Genomic DNA, 25,133 nt, shown 5'->3' on the forward strand with positions numbered 1-25,133 from the left:
AAACAGCATTTGGCATTTGTAGGTACACATGTCCCTCTCACCAGATATGGACTTGGAAAAGTGCAGGCAGCAGGTCTGATTCAAGCTGTGCATAGCTACATCCCAGCACAGTCCCCGGTACGGGGGAAATGCCCTCCACGTGTGTATTGCTGGAATGAACGCTGGTGGGCACGGCTTTGCTGAAGTGTGAGAGGAAGAGCGTGTTTGCTTCCAGAGGAAAGAGTTGGATCTCCGCGGAGCTGTCGGGTTCGGTGGGGAAGGCACGGCTCTGTGGACAGAGAGAGCTTATTGGCTGTGTGATCTTGTCTGTGTCATTTAACCTCTGAGCCCCAATTCTCTGCCTGGGAAATGGAGAGCATCGTCACTGATCAGAGTAAGGATCAAATGAAATGGGGCATGTAAATGAATGATATGATAGCCTTTATCCTTATTAATAACATTCTAGGAAGCAGAGATCAGAGATCGGTGACACACTGAAAAGATGTGCTTTAAGCCATCAGAAAAGTCTAGAGACGGGACACCTGGGTGGCTTGGTTGGTTCAGTGTCTGCCTTTGGTTCAGGTCATGATCTCAGGGACCTGGGATCGAGCCCCACGGCGGGTTCCCTGCTCAGCGGAGAGTCTGCTTTTCTCTCTCCCTCTCCCCCTCCCCCCTGCTTCTGCTCTCTCTCTTTCTCTCAAACAAATAAAATCTTAAAAAAAGAGAGAAAAGTCTAGAGATGAAACAGTTCCCCGTCACTAGAAGCCTTCAAGCAGAGGCTGTCTGGTATGCATGCTGTCAGTGGTGAACAACTTCTGGGGACAGGCTGGCTAGTGAGACACTGGGAGCACTGACAGATTACCACTGGCATAAAAGCCAGAGGGACTTGAACTCTTGCGGATGAGAGTGACTTGTTTATTTCTCTCATGTCACCTGGCAGACGTCAACCAGCCAGAGCAACACACAGGGGCAGCGAGGCTGGGACTGGGAGCTGGCCCCTTGAGACACAGGCTCTGCCGGTGGGAGGGAGAAGAGGACCCGGGGCCTGAAAACCTTCCCTTCTCTCCCCATGCTGTGCTGGCTTGCGGGAGGACCTCCCACCGCAGCTGAGGGAGGCGAGGGCTGCTTGGAACTTGCCTCTCAGCGGTTGTGATCTCAGCCAGATGAAGCCGTGGATTAGGCACACCTGTTGGCTCTGCGCCCCACCCAGAGTGCCTTTCTCCAGCCAAAGGCTGGGGCCTCCCCTTCTGTCTCTGGTGTTGGGAGCCCCATCACAGCCTAGGGCTCTGAAAGCCCCAGCCGCCCCTCGGCAGGGGTCTGCAGCCAGAGTCTGTGGCCGGGTTGGAGGGGGGCCACGGCCCCCCCATGGCTGGGATGCAGGCAGAGCAGGAGACCCTAGCCCAAGCTTTTCATCTGCCAGGAGGTGGAGGGTTAGGGGGAGAAGGGGGGGAAGCGTGGGAAACAACCCACACATGCAGGGAGTTGCCCGAAGTGGGACGCAGAGCCAGGACCAGAACCACCTCTGGGGTGGCGCTCCTTGCAATTCTCAAGACAGCAGCCACCTTGCCCAGACACATGTGTGTGGTCTTCTCCTCTCGTCCAGCGGCCAGGGGGCCCTGAGGGGGTCCGATGAGAGCTGGGACTCCAGATGGCCTCACCGGTCTCTGCCTGCTGCCCTCCCATGGCTGTCTTGGCTGCCAGGGTCCTCTCGGGCTGTCGCAATTCCTTTTGTTCCTGGCTCGACCCCCTCCCCCCACCCGCCCCTGTGCCCTGCCTCTTAGCAGTGCCCGCCTGGTTTCAGGGCGGTGCCTGTTAGGGATGCCCCGCTTTGCCCTCTATGCTGCTGGGCCTGAGCACTCACCAGACCTGCCCGCTCTTGCCTGTGTGCTGGCATCTCCCAAACTGCACCCCTCCCGGCCTCAATCTCTCCAGGACACCCTGCTGAGTGGGCTCCAGCAGGTTCGTCGAGGCATCTAGGACAGAACTCAGCAGCTCCCCACACTCCCACCCTTTGCACTGCATTCTTCAGAAGCACCAGTACTAGTCCACTCCACTGCTGCACCCAGAACCCTGGGTACCAGCCGAGGGCAGAGCTTGCAAACGGCAGCGAGCGGCTGTTTCACCGGACTCCTGGTGCAGACACTGACCTGGGCCCACCATGGACACCCAAGCGTCCACACCTGCAGTAGCGTGGACTGCACTGGTCTCCGCCTCGCTCCCTCCATCCCACCGCTCACTGCCAGTAGCACTCAGATCAGGGCCGTCCACTTTTTAGAATAGTTAACATTTACTGAACACGCAGGTGCCAAGCCCTGTGCGACGCATGCGGCGTAGCCCACGAGATGCACAGAGCATCAGCTGTTGTTTTGCTTTGGGACAAAACGAAAGTTTTGATGAAAATGAAAGTATCTGCCCACAGAGTTGACGTTCTGGTAGAAGCAGAAAAATACTTTGAAGAAAAACAAGGGGGCGGCTGGGTGGCTCAGTGGGTTCAGCGTCGGCCTTCAGCTCTGGTCATGATCCCAGGGTCCTGGGGTCGATCCCCGCATCAGACTCACTGCTCAGTGGGGAGTCTGCTTTGCTTCTCCTTCTCCCTCTGCTTGTGCTCTCTTTCTCTCTGTCAAATAAATAAATAAAATCTTAAAAAAAAGAAAAAATAAATAAGGAACTTACAAAAAGAAAGTCATTCTAAATCCAGGAATTTCTCCCCAACGAGGTGACACTTAAGCAAAGCTGAACGAGAATGTACTTCACGTAACCCAGTTTGCTGTGTCACTCCCAAGCGAGAATGTCCTTTGTGACTGCCCTCAACGAACACTGCCAGCTTGCAAACCTTTGGTCTGTAGGGTTGTCACGGACGCTTAATCCTCATTCCTCTGCAGAGATAATCAGGGTGGGATCTTGACCTTCATTTTTCTCAGCCAGAAGTGGTCTTGGGTGCTGGGCCAGGCCTTCCACACCTGGGCTGCAGTCACCTTGGCCATAATTCTGAGGTCCCGCTATCTTCTGCCTCGAAGTGTGGCCGGTGGACAGCTACCGCACGCTGGCTGCTAGCTCCTAGATCCATGGGTGGCCAGGACCGGATGGGCCCTAGTTACCACGAATGAGAAGATGAAGCACCCCGGCCAGGCCCGGTCTGAGCTCTTCCCTGGGTGGCCTCTGGCCTCCTTCGATCAGCACAGCTGTATGGCCCGAAGCTCATTTGCTGGGTTTTTTCCTTCTCAATTCCAGGAGTGACCACAAGTGTATGCTCCTTTGTTTTGAGAGTCTGAGCGTGACCATAGATCAGGGAAAGAAGAAGACTGTACCAGATCCTTAAGAGCTGAATTTTCTGCCCTCGGGTTTGCACACTGAGTCAAGCTGCTATTAGCCAGCCTGGAGCCTGTTAACCCCACGGCCTGCAGAGCATCTCTTGGAGGCTGCCAGGGGAAAAAGAGCAGCCCCGGACCACCAGCTGGGTTCCTTGAGCAAATCCCGAAGGCTCCCAGAGCCTCCTCCTGTTCCGACCACTCTGTGATTCTGAGGATCACCAGGAGGGGCTGCCTTGTCATCTGAGAAGTGGGGCCTGTGAGAAGTGCTTGTGTGTGAAAAGGGACCAGTTTATCTTAGCCTCCAGCCTCTGTGATCTTTCCTGTTTGCATTGACCATGGCTTCGGGTTTCTGGATCGTTGAATGCAGTAGATCATCCCTGGACCCTAGTAGGGAACTCAGTGGTGCTCAGTAAAGGTAAATGGAAAAGGCACATTCATGACAAAGTTTCATGAAGTGGCCACACCTGTGTAACCACTACCCAGCCCAAGAAGCAACAGGACCAGCCCCACAGGAACTCCTCTGGGCCCTTTCCGACTCTCAGCCAACCCCGTCCTTAACTTCTAGCACTGCAGGTTGGTTTTGCCTGATCTTGAACTTTAAATAAATGAATTCACCCAGGACTCCTTTCTCTGGGCCTTCTGTGTGCGGGAGTCACCCTGTCGGTCTTAGCAGCTGCAGCTGGCTCGTTCTCACCATGGTGTGCGGAATCGTACTCTAGGACGGGACTGAGCTGCTCTGAGGATGGTTCTTGGGGTCATTTCCAGTTTTTGCTGCGCTATGAACATTCCGGTCCCATGTCTCTTGGTGAGCTTACAGGCTTTTTCTTTTGTGTCCAGATCTAGAGCACGATGACTGGGTTGCAAGGCACACCTTTGTTCACAAGCACGTTCTTGGGACTTCCAGACCCTAAACACTGTGGCCAACCAGCTCATGCCCCCAGAGGAGGGGGTGTGAAATTTGGTTCAGAACAGCAGTAAGAGGCTGGACCTGACTCTTCCTGGACTTTGGTCCCCTCTCCCAAGTCTGGGGTTTCCAGAATGTCCTCCTAGGAGGCATGTGGGGCCCCTCAGGAGGGTTGGAATGGAGGTGGGGGGGGAGCTTGGGGGCGGGGACAGGGACGTGGGGGCTCTGAGCTTCATTTCCCTGCCTCAGCCAAAGCACTCTGTGTGCTGTTTTACGTAGCGGGGTTCTGAGAATGACTTCCTGTGGGCTTTTTGTTGTTGTTGTTGTTGTTTAATAAAAGTTTGAGCTGTTTCAGTGTTTGAAAATCCACTGCACTAAGGTCCTTTCCAGCTGGAAAGTTCTATTTTGGGAGCAGGAGGTGGGTGTAGGAAGGGTTAAGTATTATTCAGTCAAAGAGCAGGGTTGGGCCTCAGTGACCTTTTAAAGTTCTTATAGCTCGGTTTTCGATGCGGGAGATCTCATAACATTCTGTAAAAATAGTGTTCAAACGAAACAACTTCCAAAGTTCAAAAGATGTGGAGGAGAGGCTTAACCTTGAGGAACATCTAGGTAGCATTTCAAGAGTGTTGAGGACTCTCCCCCTTGCCCACCCACCCCTGCATTTTTTTTTTTTTTTAACCTCTCCATTGGCTCTTTATTATAGTAGTCACTTGGGGACTTCTGGGCTCAGAACAGTTCCCATTTTTGCCAGGGAGTGGGCAATGTGGGCAGCCTGCGGGTCCCTCTCAAGGTGGTGGCCTTCTATCCTCCAACACTAGGCCTAGTTTGGGCCTGTAGTTTCACTGGGTGAGGGAGGCCCGGCCACTCGTGGGCCCAAAGAGAAACGTCTCTGCCTTGGCATGTAGCTCTGAGTCGAGGCCTGATAAACAGCCCATTTCCCGGGGCCAGCAAGGAACAAAGCCCCTGGCTGCTGCAGGATCCGTCTACCCCCCTCTTCCTGAAACAGCTGTTTATTCTTTTGACAGGAGTTGGAAGGCTGCACCTTCCCTTCCTCCCAGCCCTGCCTCCTTCTGCAGAGCGAAGCTCAATAGAACTTTGTTGTTTTGCCTTTTACTCTGCGGGGAGAGAAGCAGACGATGAGGTATGTGAAATGTTGAAATTATTTGCTTCTGCCTTGTTGGGGTCACTGGGGAAGGTGCGAGCAGGCTCCGAGGCATGGACCCACCTGGGGGAGGAAACTTGCTCTCCCCTTGACCTCTTGCTGGTGCCCTGAGCAGCCCCAGAAAAAGAGAGTCTTCCCTTCCTGCTCTAGAAGCTGGAGCCGTGGGACGCTGGCTCAGGGATTCACTGTAAGCTCTTTATTTTGCTCCCCCAGGGGCTGGCTGGCTGGCATGGCTGCGGCCTAGGCTTTTCTCTCTAGGATTCCAAGGGCTGTGCAGAGGCTGGAGGGCCCAGGGCTGGCGTTGTGGGTAGACCCAGAGCCCTCCCACGGCACTGCACACTTCATTTGCCATATTTCTCTTGGGAAAACCCTGGCATGGTGACTCCTGGGCCAGGCAGCAGGGACAGACTTGCTGGATCCAGGCCTTAAGAGTTCCTGAAGGGGATTCAGGAAAAGGCACCACAAGAGGTACCTCAGGGAACAGGTTGTTCCGTTTGTGGTGGCTGGAGCGACAATTAGTCCTGTGTTTAGTCTGAGACCTGACTCTTCATTTCCTCTGCCTGTGTTTACTCTGAGCCTCATAATGGAAAACATCACTGGAAACAGCCTTCTGTAAGCTTCCCCCTGCCCCCCACAGATTGTTCTATGTTTCTTCCAATGGGGAACATTTCCGTGTAACACCCACCATTGCAGCGGGGTTTTCAGATCAAGTGGCCCTCTCCCCTCCTCACCCCCGGCAGCCTCCTCTACTGAGAGCAGGGCCTGGGAGACAGAGGGACTGCTTTTCAGACTCCCCTTCTGGGTGAGTGCAGTGACCTCAGTCTGTGTTAAAGCTGTTTGCTCAGCTAGAAGCCGCTACTCTGACCACAATGAGGAACGAGCAAGGTAGAGCCGGTGAGGAAGGACCCACTGAGCACACGGGAGGACCCTAGAAATGGCAGCGCTGTTCAGCCAGTGCTCACCGGCTGGCCCCAGGAGAAGCCAGCCCCTCAGGGAGTCCCGCCTGTGAGTGGCCAGCTCTGGGTCCGTTGTGACCCAAGTGATTATCGTGTGATTATCAAGAGAGACAAGATGAGAGGATGTGTCAGAGAGCCCCAGGTGATCAGTCCATGGATAAGCCTTCATGCTTTTTGAGAAAAGAGGGTTAAAAGGGTGGACACTGAAGCCCGACTCCCTGGGCCTGAATCTCATCTCTGCCACTTTGTGCTGTGTGACAACAGGCAAGTTACTGAACCTTTCTGAGCCTCCATTTTCCTATCTTTAAAATGGGGATGCTGCTAGAGTGACTTCACAGGGTCGTTGTGAGATGCATCTGAGAGACTATTGGTAAAACTTTTGGCCCAGGGCCTGGCCTAGTTCAGTGGGCGAGCATCCAAGTGTTGAAGGGCCTGGAGCTTTTTTCATTTTCTGAGCCTTCTTCAAGAAAAAGAACTCAGAATTGCGAGTACAGTATGGAAATGAAGATTAGAATACGAGAAGAGATAACATAGCAAATAACACTGACAAATACTTGAAATAGGACTAAATCCAGGAAACGACATCATAATAAAATGATGTGAAAATCATAGAAAGACGATTAGTCTACTTAGCTGCCTAATGCATCTGTCACAGTCTGCATAGTCTTGGACTGCCTCTTTATCTGACAACGATTTTGCCGTATCATTTTTGATCGAGACAACAAATCCATTTGGCCTCTGGCATGGTTAACCAACATTACTTTTTGTTACTGAGCGTTCAGAAACGTTTCTTAGAGCTTCACAACTTAGTGGTGCCACATCTGTACATCTCTTGGCTGTTTTTCCCTCAGTTCTTTGACCCTGGAGGGGTTAGGGATGGGGTACGAGGTGGCTATGAAACCTGGATCACTGTGACCCCTGGGCAGGGCGCAGAGCAGCATCTGGGTAAAGTCCTTCCTCAAGTGGGCAGCTCCTGGGTGCTCAACCAGGTCCACCTGGGACAGGCTGTTACTGGGACCCAGGTGGGCATGCGGGGAGTGGGATCAGTCACTCGGCCCCTCCTGCAGCCCTAGGACAATGCTCAAAGCTGGAACCATCCCCCAGATAGGGGCAGCACTCCTTGCCTCAGGAAACGTACAGGCCTTCCTGACCCACTCCCCACCCTGATGATCTGGCCCGGCTTGCAAGGAGGACTAGCTTCATTAGTTTCTGGTTAAGTCAGCCTCTGTGCTCCGCGCATGCTGGCTGGTGCCCCCACCATTCTGTTGTCACAGCAAAGAATCCCCCTAGGCCATGGCAGCAGGAGCTCCCTGTGTGTCTAAGGGAGCTGCCCTTGTAGAGTGAGACTTCTAGCCCCCACCTTCCTGGCCCACCCACCTTGAGCATCGGGCAGGGATGGGGGGCACCATGCTGAGTAGCTGGGTCCTGAGCCTCAGTCATCTATTGGGGTGGGGGTGGGTTCCCCCTGGCTCTTCTATATGGTACAGCCTCCAAGGACTCAGACTCCTCTCTCAGATAAAGTCAGAGCTCTACTTCAGAGCCACAAATGCAGAAACTCGCCTGTGGAACAGCGTCCTTATCACGATGGCTGCATTTGCGGCGTGTTTGCTGATGGCCAGGCACAACATGTGGCATAGACACCGTCCCCTTCAGTCCTTTCTCAGGAACCCTGGAGGAGGATGTTTAAAGCTCCATTTTGTACATGCAAATAGAGGCTCTGAGTACTTGGTCAAGGCATGCGTCCAGGAACGCTGATTCCAGAGTCTTCCTGCTGGCCTAGTTTCCACCTGGAGTGCTGGGTCTAAACATTACAGTGGCAGATGTGGAGGACTCAAGAGGGTTTTGCCCAAGGTCATGCGCACCCAGTTGGTTCCTCTGCCCTCCCACCTGCTTTGTTCTGGTTTGCAACACTTGTCACTACCTAACCTGTAGCCTTTCGGCGTCTCTTCATTGAATGCGATAGTCCAGAAGTGACTTAAGACTAGCAGGGGTCAACCTCATGGGGAGCGTGCCGCTGGGTTCCCGGGTTTGGGGGAGGAATCAGAGGCAGAGTGGAGGCTCTTTAGCCTGTGGGAAGGTCTGGTTTCCCTCTGCCCGATTCCTGTGCTCCCGAGATAATGGCTTTTCCAGAGTTTCTGAGTGCTTTGTTACTCAGCTGAGACGTTCCCCCCCTGACAAGATGAAGAAAACATGGTCCACCAGAATTCCTTTCAGAGAGGAATTCAGGTTAGAAGGAATACCTTGACTTAGCCCCAGTGGGGTAGAACTCCGGAGATTATCCAGAAGGGGTGTGTGTGTGTGTTGTTCTGTGTGGGACAGGTGGGGGTGATAGGGAAGAATTAATTTATGGGCCACATGGAGAAATCCATCCGACACGTCACATGGAAACTGCCGTGAGGGCCACACTCTACGAGGAGCCCAGGGGCAGCCCGTGTGCGGGGTTGGAAGCATTTTTTGGGGACAAATCATAAGATGGCCTGGGAGATGGCCTGGGAGATGGTGGGGGGATTTGGTGGAACTGGACCTGGTTGAATCTTCCAAAGGGTGGCCCAGAGTCCCGTTTCCCCACATGAGACAGGGTGGCAATTTTCAGCCCAGTTCTGTTCTCTACCCCTTAAATGAAGGAATTCAGAAGCAATCCCACATTTCCATCTTGATGGGGGAAGAGAGCCAACCACCAATTTTCAGAATTATCCAGTTCTGAAAATTCTGAGACAGAAACCCAAGAGAAGGACTTGTAGACCACATCAACTGCCAAAGGCCTCATTTTGGTCCAGAGAGAAAAATTAAAATGTCTTAGAAGATGAGTGGCTACCCTGCCAAGCCTTCCTTCCCCCGGGGACTTGGATCCCAAATTCCAGGAAGCACAGATACACCCATTTCAAGTGCCTCGCTGAAGGACACAGTATTGGCTCCCTGGCGAAGCTTCTGGTTGTAAGTCTCCAGCAAGAGCGATGACTGGCCATGATCAGGTTCAAGCTGTCAGGGAAGTCCGGAAAGCCATGGGCTTCCAGAGTTGCCTCTGATGCTAGCTTCTGGATTCAAACAGCCTGCGCATATTTGGAGAGGCGATGGGGAGGTGTGTCTGATTGGGACGCTGCCCGGGGTTCAGTGTCAGCGATTCTTCTGCACCCCGAGAGTGTGGGTGTTTCTTACACTGGGAAACAGTCAGCATGGGCTCCTTAGCAGGAGGGGCTGGTGGAGCTCTGGGTGCTGGTGGCAGTGTGGTCACCTCCTCCGCACACGCGGGGTGTTGGTAGCAGGGCCCCTGGCTTGGGCTTGGTCAGTGTAATCCCACTTGCATCCCACGTTCATGGATCTCTTCCTTCAGCTGTGGCTTGGAACAGATAGAGAAACCTTTAGGGTCCCTCATTAGCATCTATTTGCACTTTGTTGCTTAATAACACAGTCTTACGTTTCTCTTCACATTTGTTTTGAACTCTTGCTAAGTACCAGGCATGGCCCCTGGTTTCACTGGAGCCTCCCAAAGGCCCATTTTATGAACTGGCATTTGGGGAGAGCATCTCTACAGTGCCAGGCGCAGGGAGAAGCATTTTGTGGACTCCGTCTCTTGTCATCACCATTTTCATCCCCATTTTATTTTATTATTTTATTTTTAAATAAGATTTTATTTATTTATTTGACAGCGAGAGAGAGAGAGACAGCAAGAGAGGGAACACAAGCAGGCGGAGTGGGAGAAGGAGAAGCAGGCTTCCTACTGAGCAGGGAGCCCAACGCAGGACTCGATCCCGGGACCCTAGGATCATGACCTGAGCTGAAGGCAGAGGCTTAACGACTGAGCCACCCAGGCACCCTTCATCCCCGTTTTAAAAGATGAGGAAACCAATTCAATTAGAGAGCCACAATCCCTTTACTGAAACTCCAGGGCCAAATATGTTGGCATTCAGAATTTGGGGGTCATGGATAATATATCATGTATTAGGTGACGTCCTAGTACATGAGCTTAATAAAATACTTGAATGTTGGTGGAAAGAAACATTGAAAACAGTCTCACTAAGTGGGATAAAGATTATAGAGAACCTTCTGCCAGTTAGGGCCCTGAGGCCAGTGGAATTTAAAAAGACTATTGGTTCGGGGTGCCTGGGTGGCTCAGTGGGTTAAGCCTCTGCCTTCGGCTCAGGTCATGATCCCAGTGTCCTGGGATTGAGCCCCGAATCAGGCTCCCTGCTCAGCAGGGAGCCTGCTTCCCCCTCTCTCTCTGTCTGCCTCTCTGCCTACTTGTGATCTCTCTCTCTCTGTCAAATAAATAAATAAAATCTAAAAAAAAAAAAAAAAAAAGACTTTTCGTTCTCAGAGGTTTTTGGAGCTATGCATGAGGACCTGAGGACCTACCCCAAGGTCAGCGCTCCCCAGCTCCATGTGCGTTCGTGCTGGCCCCCAGATCCACATTTCTCTGGGAGTGAAGACATCTCCACATCATGAGAGGTGGCCACAGTCCCAATCTAGACCTGTTCGCTCCCAGCTGTAGGACTTTCCTTGTACTTGTTGTCTTTTTGCACCCTATCTTCATCCCTTGGGAAGCTCTGTCACCTCCCCAGTGAGAGGCCTTCCCTGACCTCTGGAATTAATGTACTTCTAATCTGATATTCCCCACCCAGCACCCTGTCTCTCTTCAACCACAACTTCATGCAGCAGTCAAGACATATTTATGTACCTATTGTGTGCCAACGGATGGATTGATTGATTGACTGCCTGTGGGCATGGTGGGGAAAAGCTAGGTGGGGCTGAGAAGTGGGTGAGCCTAGACTTTAAGGGACCAGGGTCATCCTGAGGATGGGGCATGTGGTCAGTGTATCAAAGGCAGCAGAGAGCCAGGGAAGGGATGATTTCCCACAATCGAAGTCAGGAGGCAGCTGGAGCCCATGGGAACCATTTATAGCTACGCCCTCACCTGTCCAAGTCCATGGTGGACCTGTGGTCAGAGAGTATACTGTCCCCCTGAGCGCCAGCGTGGCCTTAGGCTCCTTCCCCACTGGGAATTCATTAAGTTAGTCAATTCATTAAGTGAGCCCAATCTGCCATTGCAAGCCTGCTCAATTTAAGGTAGAACACACTTCTTAGCTCTAGTTAAATATTTATAAACATTTCCCCTTAGAGGGTGGAAACCTTGCTTAGAAACCGTATCTCACCTTGCATTTATTTAATCCATTTCTTCCTTTCTCCTCTTTTGTTTCCCCAGGAGAAAATAATGAATGTCAAAGGAAAAGTGATTCTGTCAATGCTGGTTGTCTCCACTGTGATTGTTGTGTTTTGGGAATATATCCACAGGTAACTGAGGAGTGCGGTGTCCACCTTTGTCTTGAATCTCTTAGTTATCAGCCAAGTCACCAGGTTGAAGTTGAAATGGAGATTAACTGAAACAATGAAAGGCAGATTCCACCCTTCCTGTATCCCAAGCCCTGGACTATATTTAAAATCATTAGATCTCCAAGTACCTTGGAGCAAAATTCTCTTCCTTCCTGCTACAATCCGAATGTCCTGATTTTTATAACCTTGCCATTCCGGGTAGGCTATATCCAGAAACAGCAAGGCCATTGTCAACCCAAAATGTGACTTTAGATGATTTGTGCAATGAGCTGTGGGAATTACCTTAAGAAATTTCAGACAGGAATTTCATGAGAATTGCACCCTGAATTTTGTAATTCTAAAATATTTTCAGGGCTTAAAGGAGCAACTCAGAGTTGTTGACTTTTGCTATAAAATCCACTCCGAGTGGCGGGTGATTCATTTGTGCCTGGCTGCAACGCTTGGGGGTGTTTTGTTTTGTTAACTCTGGAAAGCAAAATGAATTAAACATTTCTGGGTTTTCACATTCATCCACGGATTTACCCCAAATATACGTGCTTCTGTGCTTTGGGAAAATAAATGGTCTCAGAGGTTCCAGCTGGAGAGATACCTAACAGAAAGAAGTCTCCGCAAACAGCTACAAATATGCAGGATGCCTTTGACTTCACTGGGACAGCTCTGTCTTGATCCAAAAAGGCCACCGTACAGCGATGGGCAGGGAGAGCTGTGCTGGCACGAAGACTGCTATCTCCATGGTGGAGTGCTTTAGTAGCCCCCACGTTAAAGATGACAGCCTGGATTAACATTTGAATTCTTTTAATTCTGAAATCCTAAAATTTGATGAGCCAGCAGGACCATCTTGGCTACTAAAAAAGGACATGTGCCTTTAAGAACATCAGTAGGAGGGGCTCCTGGGTGGCTCAGTGGGTTAAAGGCTCAGGTCCTGATCCCATGATCCCAGGGACCTGGGATTGAGCCCAGCATCTGGCTCTCTGCTCAGCAGGGGACTTGCTTCTCTTCCTCTCTCTCTGCCTGTCTCTCTGCCTACTTGTGATCTCTGTCAAATAAATAAATAAAATCTTAAAAAAAAAAAAAAAAAAAAGAACATCAGTAGGAGGAGGACTCCCCAGAATATGGAGCTGTTATTCCCCGGAGTACAGCATAGGTCTAGCCCCTTGTGGAGCATTACTCTGTTTCATTCTGAATAGCTCGTTTTCATAAAATCAAGACAAGCTAGAGTGTGATCAAGTTCAAGGGGTCTACACCCACAGCTTTCGAATTGAGGGAGCTGGGGGTACTTAGTCCTAAGATGAGTGGATTCAGAGTTGAGTGCAGGGAGCCTGGGATCCCTTGGGTACTCGAGGGCAGAGGAGTCTGGAGCTACATTGTCTGGAACTGGTCCTCTGCCACCTCTGTGACCCCAGACACGTTACTCAGCAACTCTGTTCCTCAGTTTCCTTCTCTTTAAAAATGGGTGATAATAGTACCTGCCTCATAGGCATGTTGTGGGGAGGATTAAATAAGTCATTGTATATAAAACATTTAGGACAATGCCTGGGGCTTAATAAGCACTCAGTAACTGCTAACTGCCACCATCGTCGTCATCATATCGGCTCCAGAGGGGAGAATAGGACCCAGGAATTTGACAAATAGAAGGAAGAGCTTGAGCAGCTGGAAGACTCCCAGCAGAAGAACAAGCATTCTGTGGGGTCCCTGCCCTGAGTCTTGATGCTTGTGCGGATAACCCGCTGCCTCTGAGTGCTTGTTTGTTTAAGCTTGCTGTTTTGAGTCTGAGCCAGAGTTGTACTTCCATATTTTGGGCAGCTTGCAAAATTAAAATGTGGGAGCCAAAAGCCCCAGTGTGCATTTTTGCACCAACCTCCCATAAACAGGGTTATTTTGCAGCACTGGGCACTGGCTGAACAGTAACTAGAGCAGGTTCTGGCTGCTCTTTGGGACCAGGGTTTGGCACCCGGACTCTAGGCACATCATCCTCCAGTGTGAGCAATCTATTGAGGGTCTGCAAGAGGTGTAAATGGCAGCCGATCCTTTGCCACCTCGTGAGTTGACCGTGTGATGGCTTGGGGGGAGCTGAGGGCCCTAACCTGAGACAGGTGCACAGCACTGAGCTTAAAAAGGATTTTGACATAACTAAATGGAACACATCAACTGACTACACTCAAGGGGTTATGGTCAAGATGGAGCAGGAAGACACTAGAAGTAGAGAAAGACTATTAGGGTAGAGAAAAGGAACTGGCAGAGTTAAGGAGGCTAAGACTGATTATGTTTGGCTTGGAGGGGGAATCTATTTTTTGCATTGATTTACAACTGTTTATTGAGCACCTACTAGGTGCCGGGCACTATGCTGGGATCATATCAAGAAAGGCACAGAAGAGGAATAAACTAGACTAAACTAAACTATAATTTAAAAAAAAAAGAAATTTAAGAAACAGAAATGCAAAAGGAAAACAAGGGTGTATGTATCAACAAGTTCAGGTTGGAAGGTTATTGTGGAATTTGATGTACTGGACATCTCGCTGTGACAGTAAATAGGTTAAAAATTATCTATATAATAATAAAAAATTATCTGTATATAAGGAAATGAGCCAGAATAGTGGGAACAAATTAATAATAAAAATTGTCCTATGAAGTAAAAAAAAAAAAAAAAGAAAGGCACAGAAGAGATGGCATTTGTGCTGTGCCTTGGAGGATGAACATGCGGGAAATGTCATATATGCATCGTGGGTATCACGGTGACTGTTGAGATGCTGAAAGATTCTGAGAGAGGAGGGTGAGGAGGAGAAGAAGGAGAGGTTAGTCAAGAGAAGTGACAGGGTAGCAAAGCTGAATTTAGAAATTGATGCCCTGAGTGCCAGGTGGCCACCTGAGAGGTGGGTCCCATCCTCATTCCCCTCCCCCTTCCACCTCTTGTAGCATCTGGAGTTGGATTCTCCAGGTTCAAATACCGGCTCTACTCCTCACTAGCAGTATGGCTTTGGGCAGATCACCTAATGCTCTGTGCCTTGGTTTCCACCTCCATAGAATGAGGAAGAGTAGAACCTACTTGTTGGGTTATTGTGAGGGTTCAGTGAGCTAATATATGTCAGTTGCTTAGACATATGCTGAACAGTGGCTGGCCAAGCATTCACTATTATGAATATTGTCAGAATCAGTAGAGGAACAAGAAATTTAGAGTGTGGTGCATGAGTCCTGGGCTCAGAGGAGGAAACCATCGGCAGTGAGAGAGCATGATTTTTTTTTTCCTACAAGGAGGTGCTGACACCCAACAGGAGGAGAAGGCAGAGGGAGGGGATAAGAGGCTAAGGGGCGTTGGCAGAGTCTGCAACAACTGTGAGTCATTTGTGTTTTTCAGGGACGAGGGAGCTGGGGCCAGGCAGGGGTTGAGTCAAGGGAGGTGCCTGAACTCTTCCTACGAGGTTGTCCTCCCTTTATTCAGAGAGGAAAAGGGGAGGGCCAAGCAAAGCTTAGCACTGGGGCACAGTGTCCCTGCGCAGAGCAGTGGAGTAACGCATGCGACAAATTCTGTCACTGTTCCCCTCCAAATGCCTCTCAAGTCAGTGAGCTTCCTCCCCTCCACCTCTTCAGCTACCCTGAGTCATGCTTGGGCAATGGCCATCACTTCCGAACTGGTCACCCACATTCACTCCTACACCCCTGCACTTTGTTTTCTGACGACCTTCTTCAGTTGCATGTAACACCCTGTCCCTCTCTTGCTTAAAACCCTTCAACGGCTAAATCCCCAGTAGGTCCCATCAAGGTCTGGCCTCTGGCTACTTCTCCTCCACTTCCTTGCACATTTCAATGCCTCCTTTTTCCCTCAAGTCCTTTGCATGGTTTTCCCTTTGTCTGGAACACTCTTCCTACTTCCCCTTCACCTGGACTCCATTTATTCTTCAGATCCCAGCTAAAACATTCCCCCTCTTCCAGGAAGCCTTCTGGGTCTTCCTGTTAAGTGTTTATAGTTACTTATGCTTTTTTTTGTTGTTGTTGTTAAGGTTTGAGATTTTTCAGTGACCTCTTTCTCACCTCTTGTTCTGAATAACCCTGACGTGACTATAAGTGAAAATTTCCAGTCCCAGTAGAAACCTAGGAGTAGCCAAAACCCAGGATTTCAGCTCAGCCCAGGGCTTCGCTGTTAATGGTTGCAAAATCACTTTTCTCTGAATTAAAAGTAACATAATATGTTTTTATTTCTCATTTGTTTTCAGCCCAGAAGGCTCTTTCCTGTGGATATATCATTCAAAGTAAGTGCTTTGAATTCTACAGGTCTATGGGAGGTCTCCCATGTCCAGTCTGGCACCCCCTACAGTCAATTTTTAGCATGGCAGCGGGCTGGGGGGTGGGGTAGAACCCCCCCTGGTCAAGGATTCCGTAGGGGTGGTGGGGGAGGTGAAGAGTGGTTTCCCAGGGATGTGGACTACCCGCCTACCATTCCCTAGATTGGCCTTTATCCGGCTGTGACTTGTATTTTGCCCTTGCTTCTCATCAAGGGTTTCTTTAAGTGGTATCACTTGGAGAACATTCCCCCTTGCTGATGAAAAGAATCAGGACAGGTATTCTCCATTATGCTGCCCAGTATATGTTATACAAAGACTTGCAAGAAATTCCTTTGAGACAAAGGATCAGGAAAAAAAGTCAGGGTCTCCTGACAAACTATTTATTATTATTATTATTATTATTATTATTATTATTATTACTGAAGGCAGCGAGAACTACGTAAGCCTTCATTTTTCTATCTTTGGCTTGGTTGCCAGGAGGCTCAGGGTAAAGTCTCGCGCTTAACTGCTTGTACTTTCCTCGGCTTTCATTTCTGATATCATTCTTTCCCTGGTGTCAAATCCTGGCTTTTATGCTCACGTTCTGTGGGATCTTAGCACTCGGCCCAAACCCATGTGGCCAAATTCTCAGCTAGAAGTGAACATAAAGGTGAAAACCTTTATTCTCATGAGTAGCTGGGATGACCAAGATCGAATGAAAACAGCGACCTGGGCGACTGAAGAAATATTTCTCTTCCTGTTCCCTTTTGTTTAAGTCGTATGTGGTCTCCCTGTGGTATGGCAACCACGCCTAAATTATCCATCATCTGAAACACCTCTGGAACGTTGATGGGCTTTAAAACAGGTTTCTTCCTATTATTCGGCCTGTTCCTGCCTCACCGCCTGATTTGTCCAGCCACAGGGCACTGCAGCCCCCGCCTTCCCGCTTCTGCTCTTTTTTTCCCTCCTCCAGAAAGCCCCCGCCTTGGAGAGACTCTCACAATGAGAGAGGATGGAAATTTCCACGTGTGGGTGGCGAGGGTGGCTTCTGATGACAGCTTCCTGAGGCTGTCCCTGCTGGCCTTGGTAGCAACCTGAACCCTGCTTTAGCAGAAGAGATCGTTCTTGGAAAAATACGCATTTTTAGTGTGTGTGTGTGTGTGAAGATTTACAATGCGTTCTAGTAATTTTCAACTTGTAATAAAGCTCTCTGCTATATGTGATTTTGTTCACGTTTCAAAGTACCTTATTGGCAAGTTTATTATCATGATTGTCACCATGGTTATTATATATCTGACTTTTCAGAGGAGAAAACCAAGATTCAGAGAGGGAAAAGGTCCCATCACGGTCGTACTACCAGTAAGTGGGATATCCATGACCCGGGTTTACCCCCACCTTGCACCCCCGCCTTCTCTCCTCTGTCCCTACCAGGGCCCCCTCGTTGAGCTGAGTGCGGGGGACTGCCCAAGGGAGGAGAGGCCCGGCAGGGGTGGGTCCATCTTCCCCTGTTTGGCTAGAGCAGCTTCACTTTTTTTTTAATTTTAAGTTTTCATTTTAATTCCAGTTCGTTACATACAGTGTTATCTTAGTTTCAGGTGTACAGCAGAGTGATTCAGCACCCCCGTATATCTCCCAGGATAGGGTAGCGTCACTTCTGTCTGTTTTATAAACTGGCAGTTTTGTTTTGTTTTGTTTTAAGAAATTAAGTGATTTTCTGCCATAAAAGGAGTTTGGAAACCCTCCCCCGATGAGCCCCATTTGGGACTGCCTCATTTTCTAAAATTGTCATCTTTCTCATCTTAGAAACCCAGAAGTTGGTAACAGCATAAGTCAGAAGCACTGGTGGTTTCCGAGCTGGTTTAACAATGGGTAAGGTGATGGAAGGACCCTCTCTGTTTGTTGATTCGCCCAATGCTTATAGAGAGTCTGAAGGAAATGGCTTCATGGTCGTGACCTTCTCGGTCACTTGTCTTTCTGGCCCTGTTGAAGTCATACAAGGAATCTGTTTCATGGTTGGGACTAGGATAATTAACTTTGGGGGTTTGGTTTAGTTTTTCCATTTAACTTGGGGGTGAATGGGGCTTGGGCTGACATTTAGGCTGTGGGAAAGATGCTTGAAGCTAATTCAGTTAGCTGTCATTAGTCCAGCAAGTTCCCTGAAATAATCTGAGGGTCCTGGGTCACTAAACTGGTAACTGTGCAGACCTGGAAGGAAAATAAGAAAGGTGGTACTGAGCCTTTCCACCAGAAGCATATGTTTATGCACAAACATATCGTGTATCGTGAAGCTTTCTCCAGACACCCCCTCGCCGCACGCGTACTCCACCTGGGAAGGCATGCTCACGTTCACCAGCTGTCCTGGCACCATACATTGGCTTCCCTGCCTCACTGGGCTTGCTTTCCCTTTGTACGTAGGACCCACATTTACCAAGAAGTGGAGGACACAGATGAAGATGAACGAGAGGAAAACAATGGAGAGCTTCAGCTATCAGACTGGTTTAACCCACAGTAAGAAAGGAGGCATCCCCCATCCCCTCCCTGGGTTCAGTAAATCCATGAGCTCCCAGCAGAGGTGGCGGGAGGCAAGAGTGCCATTGAGAACATTCCTGGTTGGGGATACGGAGTCTTAGCATCCCTCAGACTTTCACCATAGATTAGATGAGAAACTGAGGGTCTGTGTGTTTTGACTCAGATGCTTGAGCAACGACACAGCAATTCTGACAGCGGCTGCCCAAAGGCAGCAGGCGAATCACAGAATAGTGGGGCTGGAGGGGGTCTTGCTGGCCATGGGGTTTTGTAGAAAGCTGCAGCATCTGGAGTCAGAGCAAGAAAATTCTCTCTTGAGATTCAGCTAACTCATCTGAAAATTGGTGGTGATGATGAAAGATCTCATGAGGCTGTGCGTGCATTCACTAAGTGAACATACAACAAATGTTTATCAAATACCTGTGATATACCGGCTGGTATTTTTCAAATTACCAGTCACAGTCCATTAATGTGTTCAAGAAACTAGTTTAATGGGTCAAAATGAGTTTTGTTTTTTTTTTTTAAAGAATTGAAATCAAATAGAAAATCAGGAGGCATCACATGAAGTAGAAGTAAGGCTAAGTATTGTGAGGTTGAATTATTGTTTCTGTATGTATGCATATGTGTTTGGTTGTGATGTGAAATGCATTTCTCACTGTAGGTTGTGGTCAAAAATACTGTGCTAGATGTAGTGTTAGGCACAGGAGATAGGAGAAACCAGCCAATATGGTTATACTTAAGAAGTTCATAGTCTTCGGGGCAGGAGATGTGCAGGGAGAATTTGCCAGAATTGGGAAGTTGTGGTCAGTTCGACTTAACACAACGTGGCTGCGGGAGTAAGGAGGCAAGAGCTGTCCAAGATGACCGTGACACCTGAGCGACTGGTGGGTGGTGGGGGTGGTGAGCATGATAGGAGGAAGACAGCCAGGACTAGGAGTGGGGGTAGGGGATGAGCTCTACTAGAGACGTTTGGATTCAGGTACCTGCTGGCCATGGGGACTGAGATTCACAGGGTGCCTGTCTTAGTCTGTTCAGGCTGCTATAAACAACAGAAATGTATTTCTCACAGTTCTGGAGGCTGGGAAGTCCAAGATCCAAACCCCGCAGCTTTGGTGATTGGTGTGAGCCCACTTCCAGGGTCACAGACAGTCATCCTCTCTGTCCTCATACGGTGACAGAAGGGGTAAGGGGGCTCTCTGGGAGCTCTTTCCTGAGGGCACCAATCCCACTCTTGAGTCCTCCACCATCATGAACCAAGCACTTCCCAAAGGCCCCACTTCCAGAGGTCATCACACTGGGAATTGGGTTACAGTGAATTCCAGGGTGGTGGGGGAAACGGTCAGTCTATGGCAGTGCCCATGAACTTAGTGGAAGACGTGTGGTAGACATGTGGGCAGCCCTGGGACCTGTAGGCCTGGAGGGGGCCACCCAAGTGGAGGGCTAGAACCACATCCTGTCATATCAACATTTAAAAGGCTGGTGAAGGAAGAGAAGTCTGAGAAGGGGCAGGAAGAGCCTTAGAGAAGGATCAGGAGAGACTATTCCAGTGGGAGGGGTAAGAGCTCTGGAAAGACCTGGTTATGTTCTGGCAAGCTCTCTTTTTGTTTGGGGGTAGTGTGGAAGGATGGGAATTTTGGCCCGTACATATGTCAGTCAGTGAGCTGGGCAGCAGGGTAGCCATCTGTGAGACACTAAACCCTTACTGGAAATGCAAGAATACGGAAGCAGTGGTGCCTTGTTAAGCCCCTTAGGCATGTGTGTTGGGGAGGGGAGGGACCTCCATGAGGCTCGAAGGGCTAGGTGAGCCAGAGATAGTCACCAAGTCCCCTTCTAAGGAGGATGGTGCTCTTCTGCTGTGGCATTTCTGCTCGCTGTGCGGGACCTGGGAGGCAGGGTGAAGGCTGAGTTACCGGAGACAAAGGGAGAGACATATCATGGCCACCAGCTGTGACTCTGCTCTGCCCCATGCATGATACAGTGTCTCGTCCAAACAGATGGCGAGCAGGTATGTAAGGAATATCAGTTTGAAGAGGCACCAAATTTAAGCCTTCCCAGGGCACCAAAGTATATTTCCTGCCTCAATGAAGGATTAGATGAACGACTGCATGAACAAATAAATATATTTCTATACGTGTATCCCTTCCTGGAAACGACCTATAACATGTTGCAGTGTATTGTGCACACACTTCCACAGTGAGATCTCTTAGCTTCTGTGACAAAGCATCCTCTGGATTTCCCTCCTACTTCTCCATTCTCCTTTCTCGGTCCCCTCCAGAAGCATCTTTTCTGCTTCCCAGCCGTCAGTGGTTGGAGTTTCTGGAGGCTCTCATCCATTCCCATGGCCTTAGATGCCATGGTGTGAGAGTGACCCCCACCTTCCCATCATCAGCCCAAAGGTTCCCTGAGCCCGGACTTGGGTCTGAGTGCCTGCTGGACAGCTCTGCACACACGACTTCCATGACTCAGCTGGATCTCCACATTCTACCCTCCCTTGTTCTCAGTTCCGATCTCACGCCACAGTCCTGCCTGTCTCTCCGGTTCATCCTTTTCCTCCACCCACACCACAGTCTCCCGGATGGATGTGTTCTGTTAATCCTGCCTCCAAATCTCTGCCTGCATCATGTCCTTCTCTGTATTCTGCAGCCCTCATTCTTGTTCCTGTTGCCATCAGCTCTTTGCTGGGTCACACCGGCTCCGGCATACTGATGCACACATGGTGTGCACCGCACAGCTTTTCTGACCTGCTTCATGATTCGCATTTTATCATATTCATATTTAAAATATTCACTTTGAACACTTCCTCTACCCAACACTTGGGGACCACAAGGTACCCATTAGTCAGTATGTAAAATTTAAAAGCTACCCATAGCCTAGGTAGGTGTGTGTTTAGCTCGTGGGAAGACTCTGGCCATCACGGAGCTGCACACATGGACCCGGTGGGTGTTGTGCTTGGACAAAAGGCATTTGGGCAGCTCTGAGTCTGTCCTGGCACTTTCCCCTCTTTCTAGAGCCCCATCCTTTTTGATCTTGCACATCTCTGGCAATTGGCAGTAGCAAACACTAGCTCTGACACATGGGTGGCCTGCCCTGTGTCGCTTCTTTCGGGGAGCAGTGGTGTAGATGGTTTTGCTAAGACTCCCTGATGCACAGGTTCATCTGGGAACTGATCCTCCTCCCTGCCCCCCACTGCCTGTGTTTTCAGGCTGTCACCCGGCTTCTTCATCAGGGTCCAGGACATATTGGAATTGCCAGTGAAATTTAATAATTAACAGCTGGGAAATAGGACATTTTAATTTTTAAGTAAACATTAATTTTTAATATTGCTGCCTTTTTCTTTCCTGCTTGGAGGACTCTCCCCAGCCAAGCGACAAAACTGGGTATGGCTTTTTCTAACTCAGTCTCTCTAGAAGATGAGGACTAAGCTGGGGTCCCATTTTATAGCAGGCTGACCACCTGTTGGGAGTGTGAGATTCTCAAGGGGTAGGAAGGAGTCTCATTTCTCTGATCTCTGTGCTCAGCAGTGGGGCTGGTGTGGCTAGGAAATGTGTGGTGAGGGACTGCCCCTTCCTATAAGGCTGAAGATGCAGATCTCTTCTGCTTTTCTCTTACCCTTCCTTCCTTTATTTGTAAAATATGGGGGAGGGTGGCACCCACTTTATAAGGTGGAGGTGAGGATTAAATGAGAGATTGAAAGTCAAATACTTGGTCCCCGTGCACATAAGTATTAAATAAGTACAGTTGCTACCTGCCAGCCCCCCACTTTCCTTTTTTAAAAAAAAAAAAGAAAAAAAGATTTTATTTATTTATTTACTTACTTACTTACTTACTTAGGGCGAGTGTGAGAGCTAGTGGGACGAGGGTTGGAGAGAGGGAGAGAGAGAATCTCAAGCAGACTCCCTGTTGAGTGAGCCCAAGGCAGGGCTTGATCTCACAACCCTGAGATCGTGACCTTAGCCGAAATGAAAAGCTGGATGCTTAACCGACCGAGCCACCCAGGCTCCCCTTTTTTCCTTTTTTTTTTTTTTAAATAATATGACCTGCTTACAACATGCCCAGATTGTAAACAGTTGCAAGACTTGGCTAGGGGGCTGGGTCGGAACTACTGAAAGATCCTTGATGGGCTAAAACTAAGGACCACAAAGAATGAGGCAGTGACACAGGGCGGAGTTCAAGTTCAGAAACGTTGGTTATAGATGTGTAAGCCGTGTGTGTGTGTGTGTGCGCGTGGTGGTTTGTGGTTTGAAATCCTGTCATTCAACAAAGGGGGGGTTTTATGTGACTAAAAGCATCACATAAATTTCTAAAAACATAACAAAACAAAAGCTCATTATTTCTCATTCTGCACTGATAAAAATGCCAGGGTAGCTAAGGTGAGTGGAAATGATGACAAATGTGGGTTGTAACCCCAGCCTCACCAGCAGAGCTGGTACGTGTCCACATAAGAAGCAATACAGGGTGGCAGCTCAGAGCATGGCCTCCGGAGTTAAACCATCTGGGTTCAAAAACCGGCTTTGCCTCTTACTAAGCTCTGTGACAATTTGGCAAACTATTTAACCTCTCTGTGCTGCTCACAGATAAAATGGAAATCAGAATAGCACCTCTGAAGGGTGATGCCCTGAACACAGTGCCTGGCCTCACGGGACATACTTATATGTTAGTTTCCATCAGCGGCAGCCAAGTTAGCAAGTCTTTCTGAGGCTTGGTTTTCTTACTTGTACAAGAGACGTAATATGTGGCAGGACTGTTGCCAGTGAAAAAGTGTAGTGAAGGTGCCTGGCACAGGTTGGTGCTTTCATGATTGAAGGAAACCAAGAGCGGCTCTTCTCGGAGCAGCCAGCCCACGCAGAGTGTGAAGGCAGAGCCCAGACTCCAGACAAGATAGGGGGGCAGGAGAGCAGCCTCAGAGTGCCCCACCCCCCATCTCTGGGGGCGATTCAGCTGTGCAGGGGGAGAAGGAGGCCTGAATCAGGGCACAGGCTGCAGCCGGAGGGACTGTCATCTCAACAAGTAGAGTGAAGAGCTTGGTGACCGAAGGACAGAAGATGAGAGTCTGCTGAGGCACTTTTCCACTCTGGGGCTGGGGCTGGGACTGGTGCTGGGACTGGGATGAGTTTGGAGCTGGGCTGAGGGCTGGGGCTGGGATGAGGTTGTGGTTGACCCAGCTTGGCCCAGCCTCACTCTGGAAACCCCAGCTTAGGTGGTGGGATTTGGGCAGTTTTGTGAAAACCCACCCTCCTCCGATGTGTGGGACTAGGGGAAGTTCTCACTGGCTCCATCTATTTGCTGACATGTCCCCAACAGCTTCCCTAGGGCCACATGCACACAGCCGGCCGGGACCCAGTGGGGACCACGAGGACTTTGCCCTCATCACTGGCCTTTCCCCCCTCAGTGGATGAAGTACAAGCAGGTGGTTAGTGGGGACAGGCCCATTCGTGCTGGGGTTTGAATCTGATGACTGTTTCAGTCTCTGCTTCCCAGCAGGGGAAATGCAGCCACTTCCTGAGCAGTTGGGGGTCAGGGCTGAGTCTGCATCCCCCTCTCCTGCTGGGCCCCAGCTGCCACACAGCCCTTCCACATCTACCCTCCACAGTTGGTCAGTTTGCTGTCGCTCTTGTGTTGCTTCCTGTGTTTGCATTGGCTTTGCCAAGTCCCTTTTGAGCATTCTAAGTGCAGAAAACATGCCTCCCCTTTGCCCTTTGTTCTCCTAGCAAAGAGACAATGTGGTCTGTGGGGAGGGTCTGTGCCAGAGCCCCATGTTCCAGCCTTGGCCGTTGGGGGGAGGCTCTGTTAAGTCCCTGCTTTTCTGGGTGACTTTGTCTCTTTGTGCATAAAACGAAAAATAACAATTAAATTGGGGGCCCTTTTGGGCCTATAACCAAGGTTTTACCCAGAAATCCATTTCTGGAGAAAGGTGGATTAAAATAGCTTTCTCTCATTTGGTTCCAAGGTCACGCTCTCATCCTCCCAAGTCAAGGATTAGGGCCTCCTGAGCCTTGGATGGCACCCATGGGGAAAGAACCCAGAGATGCCACTGGCAGTTTAGGAAGGGCTGGGGAGATAGGGGAAGGGATCCAGAAGGAAGAAGAGAATAGGAAAGCCGCAAAAGGGGACAGAGTGATGGAGATGTACAGGTAAAATCCCCATCAGGGACCTAAAGGCAGCCCTCAAAGGCACCTGGCCAGAGCCTCCTGCTCCTCACGCAGAAGATGCTGCTCCTGCAAAGGTCACACCAGCCCCTGCACAGGTCACACCAGTCGGCTGACTGCCTGGGGTGAAGTCAGGATTCAGGGGCAGTCTCAGCAGATCATAGCTGACCCCAGTGTCCCCTGAGACAGTCTCTGCCCTACCTTAGAAAAGCTGTCCTGACTCATGGGGACCTATATTTTGTCACCAGGAAACGTCCAGAGGTGGTGACGGTGACTGGATGGAAGGCGCCGGTCGTGTGGGAAGGCACTTACAACAGCACCATCCTAGAAAATTATTACGCCAAACAGAAAATTACCGTGGGTTTGACAGTTTTTGCTGTTGGAAGGTAAGTGTCCCTGATAAGATCGACCTCCGCTTTTTCTTGTTTCGTTGTCAGAGTGTTTGTAAGGGGCCCCCTGGCCTCACGGAGCTGTTCCTGCCTTGTCTGAATTCTTAGATAGGAGAATGTTATAATGGGATGGTTTCCATCCCTCCTCCGCTGAGCCCCCCTGCAGAGGGCTGAGA

The 25,133-nt window shown here is 49.9% G+C and overlaps 1 protein-coding gene across 3 annotated transcripts in view; it reads left to right on the forward strand.

Moving 5' to 3' along the window:
- GGTA1 (glycoprotein alpha-galactosyltransferase 1 (inactive)) overlaps positions 1-25,133 on the forward strand; it is a 53,527-nt gene that overhangs the window by 22,101 nt on the left and 6,293 nt on the right. For 2 of the 3 annotated variants that reach the window (XM_044264994.1, XM_044264993.1), the window contains exons 2-8: positions 5,220-5,335; positions 11,513-11,601; positions 15,849-15,884; positions 17,202-17,255; positions 17,700-17,765; positions 18,312-18,404; positions 24,817-24,954. In XM_044264994.1, the coding sequence (XP_044120929.1) occupies positions 11,522-11,601; positions 15,849-15,884; positions 17,202-17,255; positions 17,700-17,765; positions 18,312-18,404; positions 24,817-24,954 (467 nt within the window). In that variant the 5' untranslated portion in view covers positions 5,220-5,335; positions 11,513-11,521. Of the gene's footprint in view, positions 1-5,219; positions 5,336-11,512; positions 11,602-15,848; positions 15,885-17,201; positions 17,256-17,699; positions 17,766-18,311; positions 18,405-24,816; positions 24,955-25,133 lie in introns of those variants that run through there. The other variant, XM_044264995.1, reaches the window with a different exon arrangement.

This window comes from Neovison vison, chromosome 9 (genome assembly GCF_020171115.1).
Source record: "Neovison vison isolate M4711 chromosome 9, ASM_NN_V1, whole genome shotgun sequence".
Lineage (NCBI taxonomy): Eukaryota > Metazoa > Chordata > Mammalia > Carnivora > Mustelidae > Neogale > Neogale vison.